Raw genomic sequence first — 11648 nt, 5'->3', positions numbered from 1 at the left:
GTCAAGCTGCCACTCTTGGGCCCTTGAGCAAGGCCCTTAACCCTCTATGCTCCGGGGGTCCCTTACGAGGGGAAATATCAAGGTCCGTGACGTCGGAGTGACGTGGGGCCGCCTTCCCGTGGGCTCACCACCTGCAGGAGGGAACATAAGGGACGGTGCTGTGAGGATTGGGCAGCAGTCGAAGGCGGGGGCCTGCTTAGACTGCTGCCCCCGCGACCCGAATTACGGATAAGCGGGAGAAAATGAATGAATGAATATTTTTTTTTGGTGGAACATTTTAGTCTCCTCCAAAATGTTTTTCTCTTAAAAAAAAAAAACATCTACTTTAGTAAAACGGATATAGTTATTTTATACCTTTATTTTTTTTAAAAAAGGAAAAATAATTACCTTTAAGTTTTAAATCTGTGCTTTTCTGAATGAGTTATTTAAATTTTTAAAGATATCCCACTCGTGTGTGTTTACATTATGGGTAAAATGTGTTCAGAGAAGTAACCAAAATATTATTTATGCTCTTAAACGAAATCTTTTAAAAGACTGTGAAAACTATAGCTAGATTATGAGATCAGAAAAATAATCGTGTGTGTGTGTGTGTGTGTGTGTGTGCGCACGAGCGCGCGTGTGTTCCCTCCCCTGGGTTCTGGAAGGAAGTTGAACTCCAGATGTGCAGTTTTACGCACTGAGCTTTAGTGAGCCTCTCAGCTTTCAGTTGGTTTCTCTTTAATATTCGGCGCCTGGCTGGATGCTCTCTCATAAAGTGAAAAACAAGCAGAGCAACACACAGCCTGCACACTTCTCCTCAACTTCCTCCTGCTACTCTTTCTCCATCCTTCAGCTTCTTTCAGATCATATACTTTTGCATGGAGAAAGAGACTTTTTGGTAAAAAAAAAAACAAAAAAACAACAACATTAATTTGTGTTGCTTCCTTGGAGCAGTCTGTGGAGCTTTCTGCAGCACTCGTGCCCACCTTCTAACCAAAAGAGTGCTCTCACGTCTCAGGTGGAGCAGCAAACGTTGGACATCTTGCGAGACAAATACGTTTGGAGCCAGGACTTTTTGACAGCTTTCATTTTTTCTTGAATCGTCTTTTATTTTTGCCATGCAGTTGATGTGAACTCAAGCCAGCAACGTCAAGGCAAAGGTGTCCAATGCATTATTCAACAATGAAGGGTAAGTTTTGCATAAATTGCATAAATTAAAAATAAAAAATAATAATAATTGAACGTAACTTTACAGATATATCATTTTCCACATGTAATACTGGGTAATCATTGTAATTATTTTTTTATATAGACCTATTATTTATATTCTATAGCAGTGATCTGTTTTACACACTTAATAATATGGAAGTATGGAATACAAAGAAGTGGTAACCAAAAGCACCGTACTACTTTGCATACTATTTAGTACGGCAGTATAGATTTCAAAGAAAGGGAAACCTGCAGCAGTGTACTATCTTACTTACTACTAAGTATGGTAGTATGGAATACAAATTAGATGATGGCGTACTATTTTACGTGCTATTTAGTACGGAAGTATGTAGTACAGATAGATGGGAACCTAAAGCAGGTACTATATGAGGTATGATAGTATGGAGTACAAGATATAGGAACATAAAGTTCAGTACTCTTTTACTTGCTATTTAGTAAGGTAGTATGGAGTAAAAACAGGTGGAAACATATAAAAAATTTTTTAGTAATGTAGTATAGAGTACAAATATTAGGAATCATACAGCTGTATTTTACTTACTATGCAGTATGGTAGTATGGAGTACAAATAGATAGAACAATATAGGTACTATTTTACATACAATCTAGTATAGTAGTAGAGTATAAATAGTACCTACATTGTTCTATCTATTTGTACTCCATACTACCATACTGCATAGTATGTAAAATACAGCTGTTTTAAGTACTATTACTATTACTAAGTTCTAAAATTCCCATTTTAAGTACTTTTAAGTAGGGTAGTATAGAGATAAAGCTGAATTATTTCACATGCTATTGTGTATAGTAGCATGGAGAACAAATAGTATGTGAAATAATTCAGCTTTATCTCTAATACCCTACTTAAAAGTACTTAAAATAGTAATATTTCCATCTATTTACATAGGTACTATTTTACATATTATTTGGTATTGTGGTATGGAGTATAAATAGATGAAGAATATAGATACTATTTTACATACTATTTAGTATGGTAGTTTGGAATTTAATATATAGGGAAATATAGGTACTATTTTTAGATACTTTTAGTATGGTAATATAGAGTAAAAATAGCTGTAAAACAGCAGTATAGTTTTTACATACTATTCAGTATGTTAGTCTGGAGTACAAAACGATTGAAACATATAGCAGCGTACCATATTTCATATTTATTGCATACTATTTAGTAGGGTAGTATGGAGTACTAAAAGATGGAAACATGATGGAGTAAAAAATAGGTGGAGAAAATAAGCAAGGTTCTATTTGACATACTATATAGTATAGTAGTGTTGAGCACTTGATTGGAAACCTATAACAGTATACTATTATGACCTATTATGTGTTAAAAACAGCTGGAGCAATATTTTGATAGTCTTTAGGCTGTCTGTTTAATACGATACTGTCAGCAAGGAATCTTTATGGAAACCTTTCTATTTTGACTTAGACTACTCAGCAGTATGGCAGTGTGTATATGTGTCGTAACTTCTCTTTCCGTTTTCCAAAAAGAATGTGTGTTACTCCAACATCTGGCCTCTATTAACTTCCCATGGTGTGTCAAGGCTGGTTGGCCGTGTGTGTGTTTTTGGCCGAGTTGCCTGATTTTAAAGAGTTGAACACAAGCATCTGTACAGAAAACACTGTCAGTGACCTCGGTCATTTTTAGAAACTGTTTACCCACAATACGAAAGGTTTATTGTTTAGACAAAGGGCAAGCATTGGTTCAAACATTTCAACATCTGCTTGGCTTTGTGCTAGCCTTTTTTGACTTTATATATAACACATAGTATTGTTGTATTTTTGTGTATTTCTAGCTGTTTGAATTATACATCAAGTTTTGCAAAAATACAAAGCTGAAGTTAGGAGGCATCACCATGAGTTTTAATTCTAGTATAACTTTTCCTGGCTTTAAAAAAAGGTATGCATGTTTAGGAACAGTGGAAAATAAGGAGTCAGGATTATGTAATCTAAAGAAAAAAGAGCCCCAGTGTGTTCCTGTAAACCAAAATGGAGGACTGGGAAGTTTAAAAGTTTGTTTAAATGAGTCATTTTCTTTGAAGGACATTCTAAGAAAAATGTAGTAATGAAAATTGGTAAGCAAGGCAAAACTATACACGTAGTGGCCCTGAGAGCACAGAAAACATCATTAAACCAAACAGATTTTGACAGAATTGACAAATATTTTGTATCAGCACTGACGTTCTTTAACCTCAAGATATTGTTTTACTTTTGGATTTTTGGACCCTACCATTAAGGTAATTCTGAAATTTATGTCACATTTCTCCTTCTCAGACTCAAACAAATGAAAAACAGTCAATTACCATATAATCAACAATTCACAGTCAAAGCAACACCCTTTTAACAGATATAATTATTTCTGGGTGTGAAGCAGGCCCACAGTTGGATAATACAGTATGTAACTTGAGATATTATTATTTTTTTTTTTAGCTGTATCTTTATAAAGTATTAATACCATTTACTAGCAGGTACTTATTATTGCCTCAATTATCAGATTCAGTGTAATGTCTTGTTTGGATTTTTGCAAAATATATCATTAGAAATCAACATTTTTATATGGTAAGAATTTACCAAAAAAAAAGTAATTTTGCACTTATAAACAACATTGGTTTATCATCTCTTATGCAAACTATTGTGTTTCAGCCTGTGGGGCCCTGGTGGTCTAGTGGTTAGGATGCGGCGCTCTCACCGCCGAGGCCCGGGTTTGATCCCGGTCAGGGAACCAACCCCAGCCACTCTTAGTGCCGTTCCCAAGCCCGGATAAATGGGGAGGGTCGCATTAGAAAGGGCATCCAGAGTAAAAACATGTGCCAAATCAAACATGCGGCGAATCCGCTGTGGCGACCCCTAATGGGAGAAGCCGAAAGAAAGTATTGTGTTTCAGCCTGTAACTATGTGGAAGTCTTCATGCCTCCTCCATGACTAGCTTATTATGCTTGTGCTGTTTTCCACTTGCATGTTATGTGTTCTTGCAGGTTTGTTTGTCAATGACGGTGCATTTGCATGAGTCAACAGGGGTGGTTAGGTGCATGACTGTCTTCTTTAAATAACTGTCTGGGGTCATAGTGTGTGCACCTTGCAGGATATTAGAAAGAAGAAAAGCCTTTAGACAAAGAAAGGCTCAATATTCAAGACCCTGTGGTCATCCCTTTTTCATGCAGGTGTGATACTTGTATAAACACTATTAGACCAAAGTTGTCACAGGAAGTGAGGATGGTATCATTTTATAAAACTGGGGATGGACTTTGCAGCCAGTGTTAATTAAATAGTCACAGCAGGAGAACACATGTTTCTACAAAGTATTTCTGCCCTTGGACTCATAACACTGTTATTACATGCTGGGTTTGGCAGTTTTGGGCTGAGAGAAATCCAAATAAATCCTGTTAGTATTATTAATGGTTGGCAAAAGGAGCCATCAGTTTGACAATTTGGATTGTTCAGACTCACATTTACTACAATAGTCTTCTGGTTTACTTAATTAAATCTGTTGAAATTGTTTAACATTTTTACTTTTATCACAATGGTATTGAATTGCTTGGAATTTGCAATGGAAGAACTGTCATTTTTTCTGATATTTTTACCATTTTATTCTCTCTACAGACGACTTTACAGACGAAGAGGAAGTGCAATCCTTTGGCTACAAACGGTTTGGTGAGTAGCCTACACTTCACCCCACAGCGTTTATCCGGCTTTTGAAACAAACCAAAAATTCTCCTCCTTTTGAATTCCATTTCTTTCCCTCTTGAAGTGTTTTAAAGATGTACTAAGCTGTATGGGGAAAGCAGATGAAAAACGGGGTCGTGTCCCAACATTTCACACAGTTCTCCATGTCATCATGTGCTAGAGTCATTAGTCTATCTGAGGTACGAGGGCGTGAACCGATCTCTACACTTTTAACCATTTTGAAGAGCACCGTTTTCTATATATAGCAGGAGGAAGAAAAAGTTGTGCTTTTCGTATCAGAAAAGTCGTGTTTAGTCGTGTCATTTTTTCATAGTGCTTTGATTTACTTTGAATTGCACTACTGGTCCTTTTTCTGGTTCTTACCTTATGCAACTTGCAGTGGTTTTCTCTAATGAAGTACTAAAGAGACTTTACGTCTTGGCTATCTTGACATTGCACGTCCTGTGCATTCCAGAGTATTGCCTAAGTTTCAAATTACTCAAGTCAGAGTCACCGTTTCTCCAAATTTCTAAACTTAATGCCAAAAAACACTTACAGCAGATGTTCTTACTGTTCTTCAACACATGTAAATAATTATTTCTGTAAAAAAAAGACTAAAAGGTAAACTTGCGGATTCTATTACTTCAAGTTTTACCTTATCTTAACGGGATATTGTTCATGCTTTAAATCTTTCTTGCATAAATGAACAAACGTATGCAGATTTTTTACAAGATTACTCAAGTAAACATAATGAAGTAGTGTGGAGGTGACTCCAATCTAATATACAGTATGTTTGAAAAACTTCCTTAAATTAACTATGTCAGTGTGGACACTGTACAGGAAAGGGTTAAGCAGCTGAGGTCCTGGGTATAAGCTCCATATGCAGAATCCAGATGCCTGTTCATAGCATCAGGGAGCCAAGCCAGTAGATCGGAGGATTCATGACAGGGATTGTGATATTTGTGACGTGAGAAGGTCCAGGCAAGGGATCAAAGCACTTTAATCATGCTTTTTTTTTTTTTTCTTTCTTTTTTTTAACTGGCAGGCACAAATTTTTACTGTCTTTTACTGGCATGCAAAGTGGAAATGATTGACCTGAGTAGAGAATGACAGATTTGTGAGAACACCAGAAAAGTACTGGACCTTTTTTTTTTCTGCAGTTGCGTCCAAATGGTTTTGATTTAAATATGCATGAGCATAAAGTAAGCATGCTCTGAAGTAAACGATTAAAACGTTCAGGGCTCTGCAAAGATGATGGAAGTGCCATCCAGATAATCCTCAACATTGGGAGAAATGTAGCTCAGCTATTTAATTTGCCATATCGTTGATGAATGACTGTAGACATTGTACCACATGACCCTTCCCTTTTCTCACATACACACATACACACCTACACACACGTGAGTCTGCAGGAGAGAAAAACAGTGTCAGTGAAATCATATTCCCATATTATTTGACATGTAGTAATATGTAAATGTATGAAATGAACGACCAGGGCGATTGTCGATGCTTTCTGCATAAAGCAAGTTTATCAAGCCCACAGATGGAATACGAGTTGAAGAAGTACATAAATACTAATTATTTAACCAGCCATTCATGTTGCTGGTTTGCTTTTGTAACTTTGGCATACTGTGCTCATGTGCACCCTAATCTGTTTAAAGTTGTACATTAAATAGCATATGTCTGCTCAGGATTTGGTCACTACAGTACAAGATGTGCCAGTTAATAAGTAATTTAAAATCTCATTGAGGTATTTGGTGGGATAAGGTACATTTGATGGTACCAGTATAAAAATGAAAGGAATACATAAATGTACATACTGTTGCACACTGTCTAATGAAAACCAAACCAAAACTGTGATTCTGTTTTTGCCAGTAGTAGTGCAGCCCTTTTCCTGACCCATTAAAGACATTAAGTGGACACTGCTGAGTTTTAGTTTGATGTTACTTCACGTTATTTTCAGCCCACTGAGTCAGCAGCAGAGAAATACCACAGATGTCCTTTATGGCTAGCAACAAAACAGACTAACATTTGTAACTCATTTGTCCTCTCCAAATGAAAGTGTCATGTAACTAAATGCAGTTTTTCATTAAGCCACCAATGCATATACATCGCAGGACCTCACTGAGGCCAGAGTAATTAGATCCACCTTGAGATCTGAACTGTTTAAATAACTGTGTTGAGTTTAAATCCAAAGAGGTGCTGACCTGTTTCCTGCACCGATCTCAAGGGGGTTTGTTTAACTGATCCTCATATTGGCCAAGGAGGGGGGCTGGGAGCTTGGGAGCTGGAGAAGCTGGAGAGAGTGGGGGTCGACTTGCCGAACTCTTGCTGTGTTTGGTGCTGGAGCAAGGAATTGTGGGGGTGCGTGTGCTAGTGGATATTCAGCATCCTAGCACAGGGCATGGTTTTGGAGCCAGTGAAAACATAGACAGAGAAAATATGCCGTTCTCTTTTCCTAAAGCACACCCACATTCTGAGCAAGTAGAGAAACCATTATGACTGAATTCCACATGAGAATGATTAGGTCCCAGAACATTTTCAAACCATAATCAGCACTTTTTTATGTCATAGTCATATAGTTGTGGGCATAAATGCATTGGTGATTTGTGTGAGAGTGTGGTGGCATGAGAGATCAGAATTCAATTGTTTTTTTATTTACATTCATTTTTTACTTTTACGGCATTTAGCAGACGACTTCATCTGGAACAACGTACAAAAGTGAGTCGCCATCAATGAAAATACATCAACACTGGTTCACTAGTTTGCATACTTAGGATACCATCAGACTAAAATCTGTTGAATGGAATTATAGCATAAACAGACAAACAGGAAAAGAAGTGCTAGCTTAGGTGTTTTTGGGAAGAGGTAGGCCTTCAACCGTCATTTGAAGATTGAAGACAGTTGTTCAGACATTTAGGGGAAGTTCAATCCACCACCTTGGTGCCAGAAGAGAAAAGAGTTATGTTGTATCTGCTAAAAAAAAAAAAAAAAAACACTTCTATAGGTCAAAGTGAAAATACAATGACAAAGAGTTTGTACTTGTGTTTATGGTCTATTCCATCTGTGTTTCTGCTTTGTGCTGGTGTGTTTCCTGACAAAATGAATGCTTGACAATTGACAAATTTAAAGGAAAAATCAGTGGCTCCATTATGCTGTGTGAAACATTGTGTTGCTATAATTTGGGTCCACTGGTCTCTTCAGAGCAAATGGTCACTTCTAATTTACGGTATCTAGCATCATTCTATTGATTACTACAAAACCATACTATTTGTATTTGTTTGGTCTATTTTAGGATAAAAAACCTCCACCAGCTCCACTTCCCAAGGCATGAGGACTCTTTGATTGATATTTTGAGCTTGAAAACAAAGCTATGCTCATATGCTAGACTTCTCACAATCATCGAATCAATAGTGATGGCAGATTTGGGGGGGCCGGTGTTCAAGCAACATTATTAAAATACTAATTTAGGGTGTTTTTTTAAATGCTGTTGAATTTCCAGTACAATTCCAAAGGTTTGCACAATCTATGCTAAAGCCATTGAAGCTGTTGTGGCCACTCTTCCAATTGGTTTATTAGTGTCACTCATTAGCTGGATATACAGGTAATGTCATAGTACATTATTTCACATGTGGACCTACATAATTAATTACAAATGCAGCTTTGTTACGAACAGTTGATAAATGTTTTTAATTCTGTCATCACTGTAGTTTTGATTAAACAGTGCACAGCATTGCAACAGAAACTCTAAAAGCTCTGGCATAGATGATTGTGTTGGTGTAACAATCTTGTACATAAATGTCCCGCGCCAATTCTGGTCTGAAATAATTGCCACTAATCAGGTTTTTTTTTTTAGCTTTTTTTATTTATTTTTTGGTGATTTCAGTCAAAAAAAAATAACCAGACATTTTTCTAAAATCCACTCTGGGATCTTGTTTCATGTATATGACTTGCAAATTTTTATCACATGATGGTTGTGAATAGTTCAGGATGTTTTTAGAAGAACATGAGTGTTACTTAAACACTGTAAAAATGTAGAGAAAACTGCCCCGTTTGGTCAAACCTGCTAAGGCATACAGAACCAGTGCCAAAATAAATAACCCACCGCGGATTCAGTTTGGTTAAATTTAATTAACACTCGGAAATATTTATTTTTTATGTTGATTTTAAGCTCTATATGATTCTTACCCCTGCGGCCGAGTTGACACAAGCTGGATAAGGCCAGTTATTAAGGATCGATATGGAACGCTGCCTGCATTAGCAAATGTATATGCAATTTTCTTGACGGGCCAGAACTTTCGATCCTTTTCTTGTGGTAGATTTCAGACACATGCAAATGGCTTTATCTGGACTTTTGGAGTGGTGCTCTGCGTTTGTCTGTTTATTTAAATTATTTTCAGAGGAATAAATAGACCAAATGATCGTTTCCTTATCACCAGCTTCCTCAGTTGAATCTCTATAGGGGGATGGTCTGTATAGTTTTACCATATCTTGCTCCCCAGATTAGGAGAATGGAACAACCACTTTTACCAGAAAACGGGATGCTTTTTATTCCTTGAATCTGAGTTCAGCCCAGGCTTGAATGACGGATATCCAGCAGGAAGTTCTTAGCATGAGCCATGGGGCTGTGGCAAGGGGATTAGTTTAGGAAAACAAAGTCTTTGGAAATGACAAATACAGTCACACAAGGATGAATTTTATCTCACTAAGTATCTCATATCTCTAAGTATTTTTTCATAAGATGAGCCCTTGTGTTTTGATAAGGAGCTAAAACCATAATAACACAGGTAAAAATGATGAGAGTTCCAAATAAACTTGTTCTAAGTATATCAGGATCAATGACCAATGGAGCTAAACTAAAGGTCAGGAAGGGTTGGTCTCTGGGATTAAGCCACCGGTGATTCCCTAACACTCTGCTCTGGACAAATGGATATAAATTGACATTTTAAAGCAGGCCATCTGTTGTTCCCTTTACCAGATGTGAAAAACATGCTCAGATCCAAATCTGAGTTCAGATACCTAGCTTCCAAGAAACAGCATCACAGCAACAGACCTCCAGGGATGCCTGTGTTCATAAGCAGCACCCCTTAACAAGCTTTCATAGCGTAGTGCGCTGCACTGTGATGGATAGACGTACTGTATTTGTTCCATATCAAGCATCAAGTAAAAAATTACACATATGCTAGTGTGTTGCATTTATTTAATTGCAGTCCCAAAGTGCTACACCCCATCTGATATATTAATGAAAGTCTTTTGGCACATCCCCCAGCCAAAACCAACTCCGTACTTCCTGATCTGCGAAAAAGAGTGCTAGCATAAGTAAGATGTGTATTTTCATTCACTTTGTTAAGAATCAAAAGCACTGCTTACTGGAGATTCCATTTTCAGATCTGGCCAAGACAGAGGCACTCTGCTTTTAATATTTATTTTTACTTTTTGATGACTTTGGCAGTCAGGAGGACCTGCCTTCAGGTCATGTTTCATTCATTTTTATTATCCTTTTTCCCAAATGTTTTAAATCATAGTGATTAAGGTGGCACTACATAACTAGCTTTCCATAGGATTTTTCTAATGACTTGCTGAAAATGTGGCACTTAATGAATATAAGACAAGGATCACACATGTATGCATTACTGTACTTTTGTATTCATATATATTTTAGTAATATTTTTGGCTTCATTAGCTCCAGCACGCTTTCTCAGTACTTATTGCACCTTTCTTAATTACGATGCACTCATGCTTATTGCATTGGCTTAGTTGAATATTGTGGTTTTTATCTGCTGAAGGAAGCAGTGGATGCATTTCAGTGTTCAGCTATGGCAGTAACAGACACCCTTTTAATGTGTTTAAGGCCAGTGCTGAGTCAGAAAACAAGGCAGAAGGCTGGACCACCCAGTTGCATGAGCCTCTCCTACTCCAAACCACCAAAACTCCATACTTAGTGTGGGTTGAAATTAAGAGGTTGGGAGAATTTAAAATCTTAGAGTTCCTACATAACCAAAAAAATGTCAATATAAGATACATGTCTTTGTTTGTGTTTGTTTGATTTATTTAATTTGGCTTTTCTGAATACATTTTCTTTTGCCACGGTGTAAAAATGCCTTTGATTATTATTGGATAATGTTTCATTGCTATCCTTCTTCAAAGCTAAAATACTTTTACTCAAGTGAAGGTTTAAAGGAACCAACCCCAGCCATTAGGGTTGCACAAGCCAGTGCACTCTTAGTGCCGGTCCCAAGCCCGGATAAATGGGGAGGGTTGCGTTAGGAAGGGCATCCAGCGTAAAACATGTGCCAAATCATATATGCGGATCATGAATACGGATGATCCACTGTGGCGACCCCTAATGGGAGAAAACTTTAAGAAAGTTTTAAGTGAATGTTTGCAGGAAGCTCTTTTACTTTAACTGGAGTTATATTTTACCAAGTGTATCTCTACTGTAACTCAAGCACATGGTTTGTGTACTTCGTCCACCATTGTACTAGTGACTGAATAACTATGTTGTTTGCAGGGGCCAGAGGTGTATGGAGCAATAGTATGACATCACATAATCACACAGATGTCAAAATAGCTGCATAGGGATGTCCTGGATGGATGTCCTAAAAATTTATCTTGGCTTTATTGCCAAGTGTTATTTCACCAGTCCCTGTGGTGCACATTTTTTGTCCCATTACTTTAACGCTATTAGTGATAGATGATTAAATCCAGGAGCTTTTTTTTTCTGGACTATGCCCTCTATTATTTAGGCCATTACTATCACATTACTT

At 37.3% G+C, this 11648-nt stretch overlaps 1 protein-coding gene across 1 annotated transcript in view; it reads left to right on the top strand.

Annotated features, from left to right (window-relative positions):
• The first annotated feature begins 646 nt into the window (after nt 1-646).
• The window catches only part of colec12 (collectin sub-family member 12), a 33478-nt gene continuing 22476 nt past the window's right edge, over nt 647-11648 (top strand). Inside the window, exons 1-2 of the mRNA XM_083541707.1 lie at nt 647-1168; nt 4819-4869. Of these exons, the coding sequence (XP_083397833.1) occupies nt 1147-1168; nt 4819-4869 (73 nt within the window). The 5' untranslated portion in view covers nt 647-1146. The remainder of the gene's footprint in view (nt 1169-4818; nt 4870-11648) is intronic.

The sequence above is a fragment of the Silurus aristotelis genome, assembly GCF_946808225.1.
Source record: "Silurus aristotelis genome assembly, chromosome: 5".
NCBI classification, from domain to species: domain Eukaryota; kingdom Metazoa; phylum Chordata; class Actinopteri; order Siluriformes; family Siluridae; genus Silurus; species Silurus aristotelis.
This window is presented reverse-complemented; position numbering and strand designations above follow the sequence as displayed.